We start from the raw sequence: 20,274 nt of genomic DNA on the forward strand, positions 1-20,274 counted from the left end.
ACGTGACAATTGATAGGTTGTCACTGAACATTTCTAGTCACATGGGAAGAGAGGTCAAATGGCAAGGCCATATGTCCATTTGGCTCCTCGCTCGGATTGGAGAATGGGCACACAAATTTAAAGAAACCGTCACAATAGGTTAAGACGAGTAAACATGGAAAGCACACAGCCAAAGCCAAAGATGACATCATGCAACATGTGATTGCAACAAATGACTGAGTTGTCGTAAAGACCTTAATGAATTACATGTGAATTGTGGGCCACATCATAAAATCAGCCTAATGGCAACGTTGAGCTAGTAATTCCATGAATGAATGGTAATGATATACTTAAACCATTGCGAATAAACACTGTTCATCATCAGAACCACCAATGAAACACAAGCTTAACAAAAAAAAAAAAAAAACAATTGGTCATTTCGATCACAACCCTGCCATAGGATACAATTTGAAAGAAAAAAAGCCTCCACAAACAATACGATACTCGAAAGATCTCGCGCTGGAGCATTCGGGGTCTGGAAGAACATCCGACAGCACAAATCCCAGAAGGATTAAAGGAGTTCAAGACAAGTTTTATGAGAAATGGCAGTGTCATAAGCAGATTAATAGCTAGAGAGAATCCTGTTGAGTATCACATCATCATATACAGAATGATTCACAAGCAACATAGAATATATATATATATATATTATAAACCTTGGAATGTCATTGACAAGTGAAACATCAAGATTAGCAATGTACAAAATTCAGACAGTGTAGAACTTTTGTAAGTATCTGAAGCTGTCTTCTTCTAGTGGGGCATTGTTCTTCACAAAAGATTAAAAACTAGTTTGTAACAGATGAATTGGTAGCTCCAGAAGTCACAGATAAGACCAAATAAAATGATGGCTTCAAGTTGGGGGGGATCCTGTTTATGGTTTGTAAAGGTGGAATGGAAAAACTGAGTGAGAAAAAAAGAGTTCACGACCATGAGAGAAAGGGGGCGGGGCCTGTGTATTACTATCAATAAAAAAGAACCTAACAGTAAGAATGAAGTAATGGCTACATATGTAAGGGAAAACACAGCTGAGCATCGTTGAGAAAGACGGCCACAACTCGAAAAGTCATTACATTCAGTTCTGTTTCCAAAGGATTGAGAGAAAGGATTGGCTCGAAAGCGTACCTGAATGGATGGAAATCGACCACATGTCGGAGGACACCATTCATCAGGTTTCTAGATAGCAACTTCCTTATGCTTCTATTAAGTTAGATATTTACAAATGAAACCTTGTCTGCTTGAGTGAAACAAATCTGTCAAAATGTGTCCAGCAGAGGGGGGAAAAACGGCTGCCTGAAAACCCGTGATGTCGCTACAACATTTGAAAGGGAACACGAGCCCCGTCATAAACAGTCCTTGATTATTTGCTCGACGATGCATCTATACTGTGTTCTTTTTCTCGGTTTCTAATTTTTTGGCCTATCAAAAAAGTGATAAAAAGGGTCAAGAACAATTACAACAAAGAGAATAGTTTAACACCAAAATGAAAGGGGGGGAACAAAGCTGAGAGGCACAGAAAATGAACCATTGTGGCATCAAATTTAACGCACACCATCCTTTTCTCAGGTGGAAGATAGATACAGATAGAAGTATTATTCTAAAGAGGCACAGCAGATACAGTAAAAGAGATCCAAAATGGACAGTTCCATTACAGAAGCAAAAATTAGAGGTCATCATATAAGGTAGACTTGGACAAGTACTTGCCTCATAAACTTGCAAAGGAAGTTCAAAAAACTAAGTTAATAGCAAACTCATCACTCAGTTCTTAATTTTCTGTTTAAGTATAAGTTCGAAGTTTCCAAAGATAGGATACAGGGAAAAGAATAAATAAATAAACATAAAAAGGAAAATGGGCCATAGAAAACCTCTCCAACTGGAATATAACATTGAAATATCATAATTAAGGAAAATAAAATAAAAAAAACAACCGCTACGTGTAAGAAAATGAAAATTAGAAACGGGACGATAAGAGAACAGCCCCAGCATAAATGGGACCCAACATTTCAAACAAAGCACAAGATTTTAAGAATTAGCAATCTCACATTAGAGCACTAAATGGGGCGGGAATAGGGGAAAAAAACAAATTTAATTTGAGAAAAAGTCATCCATAAGAGATCTGCAAGAAGGTGTCAAAATATTCAGCATCATAATATCCAGCGTAATAACTGCAGGGGAAGAGCAAGCTCGCCGGGACTTACTTGTGACCGTGACCACGATGAAATGCTACCACCCTCACTCATTGTTGCTTGTAGTTTAGCCTGTCAGCAGCATCTAAGCCACTGTCGGGTTCTTTTCTCTTGTGGCTACCTATCTGAAACATCTTTAGCTGCTCATCGGCAAAAGTTTGCGGACTGGGGACTGAAAGTTGTCTCAAGGCTAAAGGCAACTTCTCATCAATTCTTTCTTTATCTATAATCCCATGACCGGCATTAAGATCCAAACCCTGGCTTCCCCATTTTCCAATCTCAGGACCAACAGTACCACTGCCACTTGGATAGCTCATAATGAAGGGCCTTGGATAAGGAGTAGGGACTACCCCAGCAGGTCCTAATAAATGAGAAGTTATGGTAGGGAATCCGAGCGAACAACCAGAGGATGATTCCATGTCAGACGTTGAACAACCTGAAAAAGTGTTTGATTGTAGAGGAAAACTGGTTTCAAAAGGGAACCTAGAATAACTAAAGGAGTTAGTAGGTGGAAATGCCAAAGCAGGAGAGGAAGAAAATACTGGTGCCCGATAAAGTTCAGCAGCAAAGCCGGTGCCAGCCGGGGGAGCAAATACTCTCTGAGAAACAGCAGCAGGAACATAATTTTGTTCTCCTCTACCTGGCAAAACTGATGGGATTGTTGTTACTGCCGAATACGAATTCCCCTGAGGATACCAAGAATAGAAGTTCCCAATTTCTCCGGAGTTCACCTTCATCCCAGGGAGAAGTGATGGAAATGCCATGTAACTTTTATTCTGCTGACTAGGAGGTACTGTTTCAGCCCCCATTTCATCAAGGGATGGTCCATTGTTCAAATCGAAGTTTCTGGAGACACTGAATCCACCATTGCCTAATCCACCAGGAACGTATGGCCTATTTGACATGGGGAGTTCCAACCTACTCTTGCTCACAGAACATGGGCCCATATCATTACTTTCATCAACTTTATTCAAATCGAGATCAAGTCCACCACCTCGATCACGTGGTCCTGATTCAAGACTTGCTTTCAGCGGCACATTGGACAAAGAAACTTCTTCTAGGAGTCTCTGGTCTGGCACATTCAGGTCAAAGTCCAAGGGTGGGCGCCCCTCCTTGCTAGTGGTGGTAACAAGAGATGCATCACTCAAACTGAGTGGCATTTCAAGATTTTTTCGTGGTTCTGCACGACGAAAAGCACTTGTAGCAGCTGAACCCTTCCATCCAAGTTCAACTTTGTTTGCTAGGGAGTTTTCTGGTGGAACAACTGATCCTTTTGCTGCAGAAGCAACAGTAATTGAAATGGGGAAACTTTCTGATACTGAAGGGATGGGAAAGGGTGGGAGAATAGGCATCTGAACAGCAGATGAATTTCCATTGGTCTCCTCAGGTATCCCATCGTCAACACAACCTTCATTTAAATCGAAGTCCAGCTTTACCACTGTATCTGACCTTGCAGCAGAAAGTGAAGGATTTGCACTGGTGAAGTGGTCTTTGGTTCCAATTAACTCGGGAGTATTTGTACTTAATTTTTCACCCTGATCACTTTCTGGCAAGGGTATGATGGCGGGAGATTCCGAGTGCATAGAAACCGCACCACAACAATTATTGATGTTGTCTGTTTTTCCCAAATCCTGCGCAGCACAATCATCTTTCTGATCGGACATAGGAGGACCGAGAATCGGTGTTTGATTCCCGATCTGATTAACATGAACTTCTGAATTCACAATATCTTCTTTTTTATCCTCGAATTCTGCATCCAAAGGATTGCCTTCAGGAAGTACCACAGCAATCTCAACCTTTTCCTCCCGAGAATCAGCATGAATCTCAGGTGTAGATGACAGTTTCTCTTCAACTCGACAGCCTTTAGTTAAATCCCCACGAGTCTGAATAGTGCTGCCACTCAACTGTGAAGATAAACAAGATGTCTTTTCATCCACTTGCTTTTCCACTTCAAGTGTTGTGGCAGTAACTTCTGATTTCAAAACCACTCCATTTTCTTCCGCTCTCTCATCAGTTTGATCGATTTTTTCATTTTCATGGAGTTGGGAAACCTCTTCCATTAAGGAGCTGGGTAAGCTATCACCCTCCACTTTTTCCTCGATCTCTGTATCACCTTCTTCTGCACCATATGAAGAACAGACAGCTACAGAGGCATCGCATGCTTCAGCATCAGGTTTTATATCAGACTTCAAAGGTGCCTTTTCCATGTGTTGCTGCACATTTGATGGCGTAATACAGTCCCTTGAAGTGCCCAATGCAGTACCTCTTCCATCTCTGGAGTAGTCAGCTGAGGTCACATTTCTATCCTGCAACATATTATTGCTGCCAAGAGGCTCAGAAGATGTGCAGTCCGTAGACTCGCCATTAGCATCAGCTTCATCGCATTTATGCTTAGCTATTCCTTCAGGCAAAATTTTCAATTGTCCATCATTGGCAGCAGAAGATTCCTCTGCCAAAGGTGATCGTTCCTGGGGAGAATCCAATGGAGATGCATCATTAGATTTAGATATTTCGCCAGTAGCCACGCTAGCAAGAAGATTCATCCCTACAGCATCCCCTGGTGATGATGCTGTATTAGTCTCAGAAAATTTAGCGCAGCTTTCAATCAACGCATTTATGGAGCTTAGAGAAGCATCATAAGTTTTTCCAGGCCTAGATATAATTCCAGTCGATGAGGCAATAGTTTCAGATTCCAGTTCATTGGCTTCGGCAAGTCTGGATTGTTCATCGCAGGCAGCTATCTCTTTGCCCTCTGAGATGAAAAATTGATCTTTCTTATGGCATTGGTTTGAGTTTGGTTCAGTTCCAAAATTAGCCCCAAGCAATTCACATCTGTCATTAGCTTTCTTATCATGGTTATCACCAGCCTCATCATGAAGAGATCCTTTGTGACATGAAACAACTTGATCTTCGGTGACAGCCCTAGAAGTCCCTGTAGGATTCCTACAGGTATTTGGTAACTTTACAACAAATCGACTATACCCATGTTCAACAAGAGAGGCGTCTGGAGATTTCTCACGTGATGTAGTAGAGGCCTTGTCAGTAGTCAAGACCTTACTTACGGCATTATGTTTTCCAGAACCAGATGCCTTCTGTGTTCCTGTGAGAGTATTCAAATGAATACCATTGCTCGATTTCCGATGAAGAGAAGCGCCACTAGAAACTTTGCTAACGCTTCCTGAACCAGAATTTGAGCTCCTAGTGTCTTCTTTGCATGAAGATGCCACAGTTTTTGCATGATCACTTGATTGACTGTTGTTTTGGGACTGACTGGAACTGCTGCTCCTTTCCTCCTTAATTGGAGTCAAGGGAAGATCTGAGTTTCCAGCTAGTGTTTTGAAGTTATAATCCTTTGATGACACACCCATGGTTGAAGAAACCTTTATGGTGCTCAACGATACAGATGATTTTACAACCATTTCAGTGGGACTGAACTTAGGTTGAGAATGTTTAAACATGTTAGAATGTGTAGAGCTTTTTAAACCATCATCACCAGATCCCCCAGCCTTTCTGCTCCCTACTTGAGAAACTTCCAAAGGCTCGCATTTAGAAGGCCATGAGACACCACGACTTGATTCAGACTTCGCATCATTAACATCCATCTCAGCTTCCACACGTTTCTTCCAAGTATCTACCAAAATCCTTGCTTTCTTCTGAATTTCAGAATTCTTATGTGTACGTAAATGATTCACAGACTTGCCAACGTAACAAGTCTGAAGAGCATCGAGATTCACGGGAAGTTTATCCAGAGCACGAAGTAGAGCCAAAAGAAAATCCTCGACAGTTTTATCACTTCCTTTTGTGCCATTGGCATCACAAATTTTGCCCTTATGAACTTCTTGAAGCCATTCATCTAGTACAGGCAAACCCCTGAGCTGCAAAAACCATTCTAGACAATCAAACCTATCAGTGACTGCTATAACATCGGCAAGCATCATTCGGTCAGCCAAATCTATTTTCTTACCAGAACTATTAGGTTGCATAAGTTTGACAAATTTTTCAACCCCCTCAAAGTCAATAAGTCCTCCTTTATCAGTAATTTTTGTAATCTCATTCTTTAGCATACTTTCTGATCTAAACTGACTAAATTCCCCATCTTCTGCTTTAAGTAACCGCTCTCTCTTAGTGGGTTCAGACCCCTGATCACCCCGTTCCCTTTTCTTGCTTTTAATGTGTGAAGTGAGAAGGGAACTATTTGGTACACTTTCTGAACCAGATTTTGGCTGCACAACTGGAACTGAACCATTCAAGGGCTTTGGTGAACGGCCTCCAGACTGCATCACCCCATGCATTTCTAGCCTTGTCTTTTCTAATAGTTGATCTACTTCTTCTTGACGTTCCTGCAATTAAAATTCGACTAAGTAGGTGTTTACTAGAAAATTCAACAAAATAATGGAAAGAGGGTTCTCAGTAGCTGTGAGATCAAGGAGGACACTCTAGATACTCACATTAATATAATCTCTATCAGTTAACCACCATAAACACTTGTTATCAGTATCATACACTCTTCTGCACACAAATGAGGAAATGCTCGATGGAAGTTCAACACCTTTGCGGAGGAATGCAACTTTACATGGATGGAGCAATGATGCGGCAGGAATCTCATCTTTATGAAATGAGTAGAAGATCTCATTTGGTGCAGCATCTAACGATATTCCTTTGGGAAGTTTTACATCAGCAGGCCGGTAAAGCCAATTCACATCTAACCTTAAATTAGCCTCCTTGTCCGACTTAAGTGAACGTATAATTCCAATAAAAGGAGGAGAATCTAGAGGTGGCTTAAAAAGAGCACAATCACCAACTTGGATTTTACGCCCATCCTATGACAGTCAAAATCTTCTTTAGTACAAGTATGATAAATAAAATATTTAAGACCGAGTAAAAATATAAATGAGTGCAGTTCACATGACCCAAAAAACAAGCACACAAAAGGAACCCACCAAAAGAAAAAGATTCCAATCAAGTAAAATGAGACCAAATGTATAATTATAAAAGATCTTATAAAATGACACCAAAAGAGAAACATAGAATCTAGTGGTAAACCAAACCTCACTATGGGCTCTTTTCATCCCTCTAAAGATTCTATTATTCCACTTACCCGAGAAACCCGATAAAATCTCAAAAACTCCCTCCCTCCACAAGTTCCTCCCTGCTCACAAAAAGGCAGATGAAGAAGAAACTCCCCTAAAACTCGCTGCAGCCTCTGAACCATCCTAAGAGCGTTCATGAATCAAGTTAAGAGGCACCTTGAACTCAACCCAATCCTTTGATTGCAAATTTGACCGATTCAAATCACTAGGTAATGGAACCAATCCAATCAAATAATATTTAGGCTAGGCTAGTTCAAAATTTTGAGTCGATCATTTTCCCATTTTCTTAGTAAAAGATAGTGAAAAAGGGTCTTCTCAGAAAATGTTGGACTCATGAGTTAGGTTTATGCCGCCCATGATCAAGAGACCGTGTCACTGTCTAAGTGGCTCTGTTTGGTAAACCTGTTTGCTTAAAATTGCAAATCCATGAACAACAAAATCCAATTACAAAGACAAACTTATAAGATCTTTCTTTAATATTACAAGCTATCCTTATATAGTACAATCAAAGCATCATGCACATAAACCTAGGTTTTTCATCTCCAAGCTTAACAGAAGACACAGACCTATGCAAAAATTTTCGACAATGTTGTTTAACAAGCTATATCTTGGTGCAAACCGTCCAATATTTTTACTTCCTATAGTTATACCTCCCTCATTGCAAATTGGGAAGGTCTTTTGTAAATACTACGGATTATAAATCTCATTTGTAAATGTCAATCATCAATGAAGTTGTCTCTTATAAAAAAAAAATCCCCAAACTTAACAAACTCGTGTTTATATAACACGAGTAAAACAACCCTTAAGAATTTATTTATTTAGTTTCACCAAACAAATAACAATTAGTAGTCTCCATGTTAAATTGTATACTACAAAAACTAATCCATCCTACCCTACATTATTCAGTATTGGGAAACTCTTAAAATAATCAATATCATAGTCTTAAATGCAAGAGATAAGTCAAAATGCACTAAAAGAGACATGAATCAATATTTTTGGTTAGAACAGACAAATCACTAAGTTGGTTAGAACACACAAATCAATAATAAATAAGTAAAATAGTCTGACAACAGATTTGAATCAATATTTTTTGAAAATTTTGCTGGAGATAAAGAATTGGGAAGAGCCACTAAGTTAAATGATATTAAAAGAGACATGCATAAACAACTGAAACAAAAGTAGAACAAAAGTAGAGTTGGTTCTATTACATCCAAACTAATCTTATATCATAAACCGACTCACAAGTCCACTTATTTCAACCAAGATCAATCTAAACAATCCTAAAACCAAACTACTTGCGGCAGGTTGCATCTCATTCCCTTTAAAATTGGGGATAAAAACGCAACCACATTAATAAACTATAGCCATTTGTACTTTGGTGGAGCTTATGGGGTGAGATAATTTTAAGCAGTCCTCGCCTTGGCATCCACCTATCCTCGTAAACTATAACCATTTGCCATACAAATGCTTACAATCATACTTCATCGGGGATCTTAATGCAATTCAATTGGATTTATAAACAACAAAAAATGTAACCTCCACCTCATTTTAGATTCTTCCATGATAAATAGGTCCGATCTCTTTTCAATCGCCAAGAAGCAACACATCTATACCAAACCAAACAACTAACCAGTGAGGAGTAAGAACACTCCGCAATTCTTTTTATGTACTAAGAAATAAGTAGCTGCGGGTACTAGCAGATTCCCTTGTAAACTTTCAAGAGATTAGATCAAGAAATTAAACTAAAATGAAGGCAAACGAGAGACCAATGAAAAATTGAAAAACAGAAGGCGGATAAAACAACCAAAGGAATAAACAATTCTGGGTTCATTCAAAAACCTTAAAAGAGGAGATAAAATTAACAATAACATATCGGATTCACATAACGTAATCTCCGGACGGCGATAGAACAATCTTACGCCGAGTAGGATGCCTAACAAACAAGATCAAAATCTTCATGGGGACACAAAAAACACAACAGAAGGCACACGATTAAAAGTAAATGCAAAGAACAAAAGGGAAAATCAGACGAAACTATGATAGAAAAAAAAAAAAAAAACGTAAGACTCGCAATACTTTGAGAAAGAAATCTGGAGCGGATAATTCGCAATCTACAGCTGTCGAATTAGAATGGACCGGCCACATGTGCCGCCTCTGTTTCCACCTCTCACCTCCAGACCCATGCATATCCCTTCATTTTGCTTGATTCTTGAAGAAATACCACTTTCCTCTTCGAAAAGAATCATCAATTCAGATCAAATCCCACCCCCAACACAGATTGCGATAAAAAGGGGTTGGAAGAAACGTGAAATCAGAGGTGGGTCTTGTTCGACTAAGCACAGAGAGTAGAGGAATCCATTTTGCAAAAGAAAGGGTTGGAAATGGAAACTAGGGATTGTGTAATTGAGCTGCGATAGTGTTGGGAATTTGGTTAGAAGTAGAGGAAAGGGGAGAAAATTGAAATGGAGGGATTGAATTTATGGGGTGGAGGAGTAAAAAGAAGAACTGGGTCTTGAAGATTTTGAGCGAAGAGCTCGGCGTGAGAGAAATGGAGAAAGAGATGGGATTTGAGAGACGAAAATGGCGAATGAGAACGAATACGTGGGCTTGGGGCCAAAATTTTTGCAGAGAGTCGAGGGAGTAGTTGAAAAGGACAATGCCAATCCCAACGACGTCGTTTTTACCTTTTCAAAAATAAAATAAAATTTAAATTTAAAAAAAAAAAAAAAACCTTCTGCGTGGATCAATGGGAATCATGTCGTTTGCAAGTACCGATGTGTCGTAACCTATACGCAATTTATGTGTATAGTATATATGCCCTAGTTTCTTCTTTTTTTTTTTTAAATCAATATTTGTGAAATTCCCATTATACCCCTCTAAATTTAATTCAATTACTAAATTATTTTAATATTGTTTAATTAAATATTAATTATTATGAATTTATTTTCATAAACATTATTCAATAATTATTTAAAATTCAAAATTTCCAACTAAATTTCCTTTTAAAACGAAAATAATTTTTTAACGACCTATTTCAATTATTAATATAATATACAATATATCGATATCGATACATATTGTAGTTATCTCGTGTTTAAGTAAAATATATCGTATCACCTAATAATATTTAAATACTGGTTCAAGGTATTAAATTTATCTCTAACCATGAAAATGCGATACTTTAATTTTATATTTCTCGACTCTTTATAAAACCCGAACACCAAATTAGGTAGGAATCCCTAGTTTGATCGAGTTAGGAAGGTTAAAATGGGGATTTTCCACTTCGAATAATTTATTTTTTTTTTAATATAAGATATATTATAATTAGTTATAGTAATAATATAATATATTATATTACATTATCAATGACATTTTTCTAATTTAAGTTTTGTGTTATGCTGTTGGTATATATAATTTCATAATATAATGATTTTAATATTAAATTATAATGAATACTTTATAATATTAATACAAACATTTACACAAAATTATATTTTAAAAAAATTAATTCTCTATTTAAAAATAAAGAATAAAAATTATAAAATTTTCCCGTTGAACGGAGATTCCTCGGCTCCCCTAAACAGGGGACAAGAGCAGAATAGGGATGAAAATTTCCACGAGAAATAGAATAGAGAGTTCATTCCCGACCCCACCCCACCTACCCTACCCTACTCTATCCTACCGTACTCTCTTGTCATCCTTAACTAGTTTTTCTTAAGCGGTATTAAAATTGACTTTTAATTAAACATCTGTTAAGTTGTAAAACGTCAACTTTATCGTAGGAACTATATTCAATTATTAAATAATAAAAATATAAAAAAATAATAATAAAAAAAATTAATAGAAAGTGACATTTTAAAATGGGTGAAAGAGACCTCGACTATGAATAAATGCAAGAAAAAAAAACCACGACCAAAAAAACCTTAATTTCAATTCCACACCATGTTTTTACCACCGCTAGTAGATATTGTCTGCTTTGGCCCGTTATGAATTGTTATCAATCTCACGATTTTAAAACGCATCTACTAGGGAGAGGTTTCCACGCACGAATGTTTCGTCCCCTCTCCACCTGATATGAGACCTCACAATCCACCCTTTTGGGGGCCTTGCATCCTCACTGGCACACCACTGAATGTCTGGCTCTGATACCATTTGTAACAACTCAAGTCCACTATTAGCAGATATTGTCCGTTTTGGCCCGTTACGTATCACCATCAACCTCACAGTTTTAAAACGCATCTATTAGGAAGAGGTTTCCACACCCTTATAAGGAATGTTTCATTCTCCTCTCTAACAGACGTGGGGATCTCACAATCCCCCCTCCTTGTGGGCCAGCGTCCTCGTTTGCATGCCGTCCAGTGTCTGACTTTGATACCATTTATAACATCTCAAGCCTATCGCTAGTAGATATTGTCCGCTTTAGCCTGTTACGTATCGTCGTCAGTCTCGCAATCTTAAAACACATCTGCTAGAGAGAGGTTTCCATATCCTTATAAGAAATGTCGGGTGGAAGAAGAGAGAGAGAACATGAGATGTGAAAGGAGATAGGATCGAGGAATAAGAACACACGAGGCAAGGACGTGTTTGTTTCGTACAAGTTTTGTTCACTTTCAATTCCAACAATAACTTAAAGCTTCAAACTTTGATGTAATCATTCATGGAGTTTCACTTTCAAACATTATTTCCATAACAAATTTAATGTCCCAACTTTCTCCCTTTCTTTGCCTCTCCATAAACTCATTCATTTCCTCCTCATATTCTTGTAGGGCTCAATTTCCCGATTTGGTCATCATCGTGTTTTTCTTCTCACGTGTTTGACTATCGTTCCTTTCGTATCTTTTTCCTCGTGATGACTGTCGTCTCTTCGATCCCCTTCCTCTAAGGACCCAGAAAAAAAAAATTAAGTTTGAAATACAGTAGTGAAATCTTTACCTCTTCGTCACGGTTTACTGCGTTTATCGACGAAGAAAAACGAGCGATCAAAGAAAAAGACGGACTCAAAGAGAGCGAGAGGGGAAGATCTGAATCTAGAACGAGAGAGAGAGGACAAATAAGAACTTAGAGCGAGAGTGAGCATGAGAGAACCGAGACAAAGAAAAAACCATTAAACGACTGTCCGATGATGCTAACAAAAGGTTGGAAAACGTTGTTTTTAAAACAGAAATGTTAATTTATGATAAAAGCGATGTACCCAATGTGTATGAATGCGACATCCGAGTAAATTATGATATATGAATAAGAGCGATTATGAAGATAGTATGACTAAGAAAAACTTAAAATAAGTGAAAATCACTGTCTGTACCAACAATGTACACATTCATTTTCAGTGGCTCGGTTAAGCAATTCTATGTTCGGTGACATTTTTAGAATTTTCGTGATATGCACGTGAGTGAGGGCATGCTGGAAGAACTCGTGTTGGTTTGTGAGATAGTTTTTTTAAGATGTAAAAAGTAGGACCATGTTACAGGAGAATGAAAAACAAAATTTTAGGGCTAAATTTGTAATTAACTTGGAGGGCAAACAAGTAATTTAACATTCTACCTTCCACAAACTTTTTCGCAACTTTTCACACATTTTCCGAACGCTGGTTGCTCTGTCTCGCTACACTACGACAACTTTACTGATCGCTCGTGACAGCATCACTCCATCACCAACTCTCTGCTTCTCAGCACAATTTCTCCGCCATTGCCACTCCTTCCATTTCTTCAGAGTAAACAATTTTCTTATTTATTTCTCTACTGTTCCTCAGGGTTCTATCATTTTATAGCTCTAGGCCACGATCATGAAGCTAGATAGCCCAATATGATTCTGAGTGCTCTGTTTCACTTATTTGTATTCTGGGTATTGATCATTGACTCGTTTGTTTGTGGCATTTGAATGATGGGTTTCATTTATTGAAGATGGAGGGAGATAAAGATGCCTATTACGTCGTACGGAAAGGGGATGTTTTTGGATTTTACAGGAGTTTTAAGGAGCTCGAGGCTCAAGCTGGATCTCTGGTAAGCGTTTCCTGTTAGTATCATCTGAGTTTATTGTTATTCTTTTAAGAAATTTCATAAAACCAATGGGGAGCATGTTTATTTCTTGGGGGTTTATCCTTTTGGTGAAATTATCCTGTTGGTTGCTTTGAAATTGTTGGTTTTAAAAGAGTTCTTAGGTGAGTTTGTGTGAGATCCCACTCGGTTGGGGAGGAGAACGAAACATTCTTTAAAAGGGTGAGGAAACCTCTCCCAGACACGTTTTAAAAACCTTGAGGGAAAACCCAAAGAGGACAATATCTACTAGCGGTGAGCATGGGCTGGTACGAATGGTATCAGAGCTAGAGATCGGGCGATGTGCTAGCGAGAAGGCTGAGCCCCGAAGAGGGGTGAACACGAGGCGGTGTGCCAGCAAGAACGTTGGGCCCTAAAGGGGGTGGATTGAGGGGTACCACATCGATTGGAGAAGGGAATGAATGTCAACGAGGATGTTGGGACCCAAAGGGGGGTGGATTGTGAGATCCCACATCGGTTGGGGAGGAGAGCAAAACATTATTTATAAGTGTGTGGAAACCTCTTCCTAGCAGATGTGTTTTAAAACCGTGTGGTTGACGGCGATACGTAACGGGCCAAAATAGACAATATCTGCTAGCGGTGGAATTTTACTGTTACATTCTTAGTTGTATTGGATCAGCCATTCTGTGGCCTAAGGATAAGCTTCTCAAATTTATTATGGCACCAAAACATGAGTTGAGTATCAAATCTAGGCTCCCTTTTGTCTGTGGATTGTTTGCCATGCTCCCAACTTCATGCTCCCAAATTGGCGACCGATACGAACTCGCTTCTCGATTTAACGTAAAGAGAAAAAGTAAAATAATCTTGAACTCGTTCACTTGCTTTCGAATATGGGGTTGATGTTAGTGTTACTTATTCTCCATCTTACTAGATATTTGATCCTAATGCAACGATCTACAAAGGGTATCACTTATCTAAAGAATCCGAGCAGTACCTTGCATCGCATGGACTTCAAAGTGCAACTTACTCTATAAGTGCTGCTAACGTGACAAACGATCTATTTGGGAAACTACTTGCTTGTCCTTATGAGGTTGGTGACAATGCATTTTGTGTTCTTAAATCATCAAATTGCTTTAACTATTCTGTTGATTGTAGATCAAGTCGACCTCTTATCTCGTGCATATTATACTTCTCCGTTTCTTATAACATTTAAACGTGAATAGTGACACTTCATTTTGATTTCCCGATATCGATGAACGAATTGTGTATTGAAACGACATAGAGGTTGGAGATGAAGATTCTGTTGGTGTTCATTACGCTTGATACATGTTTATATTTTTCAGCAACCATCTTCTACTGGAGGAAAAATGGCAGAAGAGTACCCCAAAGCTAAGCGACAACGAAACGTTGAGAATACCGAATCGGTAAGTTCGTTAATTTCTCAATAATGGTTGAAAATTTCCATTGTGCACTATGGTTATGGAATGGAAGGCATGTCCAGGATTCATGAGGCTGTTGTTTGTTATCTTTTACTACATTCATTTTGTGTTCTTCAGGGGTTTGTAGGTGTCGACTTGGTCTCAACCGATTCTCCGAAACAAGAAATTACTCGGGATCATGGCTCTGAAGCCGTACCTGCTTCTTCAAGCCGTGTAAGTGTGTTTGGCTGTCTCTTCAGTGGTTATTGATTGACTAAAAGTGCTTTTATGAAAATTGGTAGCGTAAGTGTTTGACTGTCTCGCTATCCCTCGTTCCTCTCTCCAATCGATGTGGGATCTCATAATTCACCTTTTTCGGGGCCCAACGTCCTCTCTGACACTCGTTTCTCTCTCCAATCGATGTGGGATCTCACACATTCAATGGAAGAAACAATACACCAGAATATCGAACCATGAACGAAGAAAGACACGAGAGAAAAACATATTGGCTAGTGATTGTGAGGCCCAATTCTGGACTAGAGGGGACACCTCCACCAAAGACCTTAACCCTTCCATCCCTTAGGATAGATAGAGAGGCTTATGATACTAGCTGGGAAATCTTGCTTGCATGACCTATTTGTCATCTCCGTTCCACCTTGTGGACACGGTGAAAGTTCGAGTAGGGGTCATTATAGGAATCAGTTGAATTCTAGTGTGAGGAAGACCACCTTCTTGAAATTAATGTGAAAGTTAGGATATTCTAACATATCATGTAAGATTTAACTTAATTTCCAATGGTTTAAATAATAAATTAAATAAATTTACTCTCAGGTCTATTTTCTTGAGTTTGATGGTGCCTCAAAGGGAAATCCTGGACTAGCAGGTGCTGGAGCTGTATTACGTGCGAACGATGGAACCACGGTAGGTAAACGGTTACTGTACACATATTTTTGAAGTGTTTTTTTGTGTTCTGCTGCTTGAATCAGGTTATTTGATAGATCTGTAGGTTGCAAGAAGGGGTTGGGATTGCTACAAATAATGTTGCTGAATATCGTGCTGTAATATTAGGACTGAAACATGCTCTAAAGAGTGGCTTTAAACACATTTCTGTGCGAGGAGACTCCAAGCTCGTTTGTATGCAGGTTTGTCACCTTTATTAACGTTTTATATATAGACAAGCGCACTAGCTGACATGCTTTGCTCTGCACAACCGTATTTAACACAAAGTTAAACAACCCAAGCCCACCGCTAGCAGATATTGTCCTCTTTAGGGGTTTCCCTCAAGGGTTTAAAACGCGTCTGCTAGGGAGAGGTTTCCACACCCTTACAAAAAATGCTTCGTTCCCCTTTTCAACCGATGTGAGATCTCACATTCCACCCCCCTTCGGGGCCACATCCTCGCTGACACTTGTTCCCTTCTCCAATCAATGTGGAACTCCCCAATCCACCCCCATTTAGGGCCAGCGTCCTTGCTGGCACATCGCCTCATGTCCACCCCCTTCGGGGCTCAACCTTCTCGCTGACACATCGCTTGGTGTCTGGCTTAGATATCATTTGTAACGGCCCAATCCCACTGCTAGTAGATATTGTCCTCTTTGGGCTTTCCCTTTCGGGCTTCCCCTCAAGGTTTTTAAAACGCGTCTTCTAGGGCCAGCGTCCTCGCTGGCATTTGTTCCCTTCTCCAATCAATGTAGGACTCCCCAATCCACCCCCGTTCGGGGCCAGCATCCTCGCTGTCCCTCGTTCCCTTCACCAATCAATGTGGGACCCCCCAATCCACCGCCCTTTGGGGGCCAGCGTCCTTGCTGGCACATCGCCTCGTGTCCACCCCTTTCGGGGCTCAGCCTTCTCGCTAGCACATCGCTCAGTGTCTGGCTCTGATACCATTTGTAACGGCCCAAGACCACCGTTAGTAGATATTGTCTTTTTTGGGCTTTCCTTTTCGGGCTTCCCCTCAAAGTTTTTAAAACGCGTCTTCTAGGGAGAGGTTTCCACACCCTTATAAAGAATGTTTTGTTCCCCTCTCCAACCGACGTGGGATCTCTTTCGACATTGAAGTTTTTGTTTCTATAAAAGAAAACATTTAGAATTGCAACATTTATACTCTAAGAAAATTGATGGAATATGAATACTCTAAGTGAACAACAAGACTTGATTTCCATGACATCTGTTAAATTTTCTGCCTTCTCTCCATCTTTCTCGTGTTCGAATTGGTCGTAAAATAAAACGCTGATTTTGTACGACAGGTTCAGGGTCTATGGAAGCTCAAAAACCAAAATATGGCTACTTTGTGTAAAGTGGCAAAGGATCTCAAGGATAAGTTTGTGTCATTTGAGATCAACCACATCCCCAGGGTACTTCTTTTATAAGTTCATTCTTTTAATCTTTTAAAGTATTGTTCTTTCACATCTGCTTTGGTTGACTGCATTTTTTTTCTCGCTCTTTGATGAGAAACTAAGCTTTTTATTAGAAAAATGAAAGAATATACAAGGATATAAAACGTATCAGCCCAAGCCCACCTCTAGCAGATATTGTCCTCTTTGAGCTTTCCCTTCCGGGCTTCCCCTCAAGATTTTAAAACGTGTCCACTAGGGAGAGGTTTCCACACCCTTATAAGAAATGCTTCGTTCCCCTCTCCAACGGATGTGGGATCTCACAATCCCACCCCCCTTGGGGGCTAGTGTCCTTGCTGGCACACCGCCTGGTGTCTGATTCTGATACCATTTGTAACATCCTAAGCTCACCGCTAGCATATATTGTCCTTTTTGGACTTTCCCTTTTGGGATTCCCCTCAAGGTTTTAAAACACGTCCACTAGGGAGAGGTTTCCACACCCTTATAAGAAATGCTTCGTTCCCCTCTCCAACGGATGTGGGATCTCACAATCCCACCCCCCTTGGGGGCTAGTGTCCTTGCTGGCACACCGCCTGGTGTTTGATTCTGATACCATTTGTAACATCCTAAGCTCACCGCTAGCATATATTGTCCTTTTTGGACTTTCCCTTTTGGGCTTCCCCTCAAGGTTTTAAAACACGTCCACTAGGGAGAGGTTTCCACACCCTTATAAGAAATGTTTCGTTTCCCTCTCCAACCAGTGTGGGATCTCACAATCCACTCCCCTTGGGGGCCAGCGTCCTCGTTGGCACACCGTCCGGTATCTAGCTTTGATACCATTCCTAATAGCCTAAGTCTACCGCTAGCAGATATCGTTCTCTTTAGACTTTTCCTTCCAGGCTTCCCCTCAAGGTTTTAAAATGCGTCCATTAGGGAGAGGTTTCCACACCTTTATAAGGAATACTTCGTTCCCCTCTCCAACCAATGTGGAATCTCACATAACAAAAGAAGACACAACAAAAGGAACCAAATAAGAAAAGCTTATGCTAGAGCTAACAATGATAAACGACAATGTCTGTCAGAGTACTCTCTCTGGTTAGAGAGAAATTTTACTTGTCTTTTTTGTCTCGAGTCATCACCTCTTAGAGTTGATATGGTCAAATAACCTCTTAACCATTGTGTCCAAATCCTCGATAAATTATAAACGTGAAAAAGATATTAAACGAAAAATAACACAACTCACAAGTACCATAGGTTAACGTCGTGCCATGATGCAGCATGTGAAAAAAGTATGTGGATTCAAACCTCGCCACGAGTTTTGTGACAATAAACGTTGTAGAATAAAGAAGGTTCCATTACGAGATTAGTCGAGGTCCATAGAAGCTAACCTACAACACTTACACAGCTCGTACTACACGGTTTTCGAAGTTTTTGGTATCTTTTTAGACATGGCAAATGAAGAAGCCTTCTTTGATGCTTAAACCTTTTTGATATTGTTCTGATTCTCTTCAAGAGTGTAAGCTATTCAATATTGATCATCTCATTCCTACTGATATTTCACTTGAAGGAACAAAATTCCGACGCCGACGCTCTAGCAAACCGTGCTATATATCTCCGAGGTAAGCAACGCCTTTCCCAAAGTTAAGCTTCATTTGCATTGTCTGGCTTGGTTCATGTAGCTTGGTTGAATTTTGCAGATGGCATTGTAGTAGAAGACTGCAAGCATAAATGAAGAACATACAATGAGCTGCCCAGCTGAAGTGCCTATTTTGAACCATTTGATGTTAAAAATGGCTGATTAGCATCACTAATTTTGGTTTACTATGTCCACGGGGATGCAACTTCAAGACTGTAAGCATCAAAAGCTTTATTACTATTTTGAGATATAAATTTTAACACGATTTCTCCTTTCGAATGCGACGAAGTGAGTTAGGTTGTCGGGAAAAATCCTCTTTCCTTAGTTTATGCTAATCAATTGTGTAGTTATAGGAGTTGCATTCAAGCTTCTATGGAGACGGAATGCTCGTAAGAGCAATAAGACAGTCACAGACAAACAGCCTATAACTTCTAAATTCGAGTGCCCAAAAGACCTACTGATCGACCACTACTGCTTACGATCCTGTAGCGTTAACAAGTTTTCGATGTTAGAGGGTAAAAATTGCAACACTTTTTCAAGTTTAAGGTTAAGATCGTAAAATTGCTATGCTTATGTCATTTGGTTTCTAACTTCATTAGGACTTTGAGCATTAATTATATTTTTTAGAAAAATGTTAATAGATATTATTCGCTTTGGTTTGTTATATATTGTTGTCAATTTCATGGTTTTAAAACGTTCTGGCTGACGATGATTCGTAATGGGCTAAAGTGATGATATCTATTAGCTGTTGACTTGGGCTGCTACAGTTGGTATCAGAGCGAGTCATCAAACGGTGCGAGACACTGGTTGGAGTAGGGCTACACCCTCTCCATAGTAGGCGCGTTTCAAAATCGTGAGGCTGACACTGATACATAACAGGCTAAAATGGACAATATTTGCTAACAGTGGGCTTGGGCGGTGTCCGGTGTGAGACACTGGTCGGAGTAGGGCTAGAAATCCTCTCCATAGATGTATTTTAAAACCGTGAGCTTAACGACGATACGTAATAGGTTAAAGCAGACAATATCTGCTCGTAATGGACTTGGTGGTTACAAATGATTTGATTAACCAATATTAATTTAAAAATAAAAAATAAAAAAAAATTATAAAGTATATATTTTTTAAAATGACTTAGAAAAGGGCTGCGTGCGTGTAGGTGGATAAGCGGATAGAAATCCCAAACACTTCACCCGACGTAGAAACCTTCAAGAACATGGCTTCAATCTCCACCTTCCCCATATTTCACTCCATTTCTCGCCCTGCTACTGCAAATCCAACTCCATTTCCCGTTTTCAGATCTTCAATCTCTCTTCACACCTCCACCAACTTCGCCGCCTCCGCCGCCTCCTTCAGGCATTCGGCGGTTTATGGCCATAGGCAGCCACGCGGCCTGAAAAATCGGAGGGCGGTCGAAGGGGAGGCTTCTGTTCCAGAGCAAGAAGTTGAAGGAGAAGAGCCGCCGGCGGTCACCGTGTCTGTCTCGCCCTCTGATATGCTCACCATGTTCTTTCAGGTATATACTCTTTTTTTTTTTTTTTTTTTTTTTTTTTTTTTTTTTTTTTTTTTTTTTTTTTTTTTTTTT

General features: G+C 39.6%; 3 protein-coding genes across 5 annotated transcripts in view; 2 read left to right on the forward strand and 1 right to left on the reverse strand.

Annotated features, from left to right (window-relative positions):
• Nucleotides 1–968: 968 nt before the first annotated feature.
• LOC111792391 lies at nt 969–9,936 on the reverse strand. 3 transcript variants are annotated; one of them, XM_023673802.1, is made up of 5 exons: nt 9,389–9,936; nt 6,671–7,042; nt 6,187–6,562; nt 2,235–6,111; nt 969–1,455 (listed from the first exon to the last, which is right to left on the reverse strand). In XM_023673802.1, exons 1-4 carry the CDS (start codon nt 9,497–9,499, stop codon nt 2,273–2,275), a joined length of 4,698 nt encoding a protein of 1,565 aa, XP_023529570.1. In that variant the 5' UTR covers nt 9,500–9,936; the 3' UTR covers nt 969–1,455; nt 2,235–2,272. The 3 variants fall into 3 exon arrangements, with proteins under 3 accessions (XP_023529570.1, XP_023529568.1, XP_023529569.1); XM_023673800.1 differs by having other exon boundaries at nt 2,235–6,562; XM_023673801.1 differs by having other exon boundaries at nt 2,235–6,562; nt 9,484–9,608.
• A 2,968-nt stretch (nt 9,937–12,904) lies between these two features.
• Nucleotides 12,905–18,995, forward strand: LOC111792488. Its single transcript, XM_023673994.1, has 10 exons — nt 12,905–13,022; nt 13,213–13,311; nt 14,237–14,395; nt 14,649–14,729; nt 14,862–14,957; nt 15,555–15,644; nt 15,722–15,865; nt 16,970–17,077; nt 18,624–18,675; nt 18,754–18,995. The coding sequence occupies exons 2-10, from the start codon at nt 13,213–13,215 to the stop codon at nt 18,786–18,788; spliced, it is 864 nt and encodes a 287-aa protein (XP_023529762.1). The 5' UTR covers nt 12,905–13,022; the 3' UTR covers nt 18,789–18,995.
• An 838-nt stretch (nt 18,996–19,833) lies between these two features.
• LOC111792515 overlaps nt 19,834–20,274 on the forward strand; it is a 3,334-nt gene continuing 2,893 nt past the window's right edge. The window contains exon 1 of the mRNA XM_023674032.1: nt 19,834–20,205. Coding sequence (XP_023529800.1) covers nt 19,906–20,205 — 300 coding nt within the window. The 5' untranslated portion in view covers nt 19,834–19,905. The remainder of the gene's footprint in view (nt 20,206–20,274) is intronic.

This window comes from Cucurbita pepo, chromosome LG04 (assembly GCF_002806865.2).
Source record: "Cucurbita pepo subsp. pepo cultivar mu-cu-16 chromosome LG04, ASM280686v2, whole genome shotgun sequence".
Classification (NCBI taxonomy): domain Eukaryota; kingdom Viridiplantae; phylum Streptophyta; class Magnoliopsida; order Cucurbitales; family Cucurbitaceae; genus Cucurbita; species Cucurbita pepo.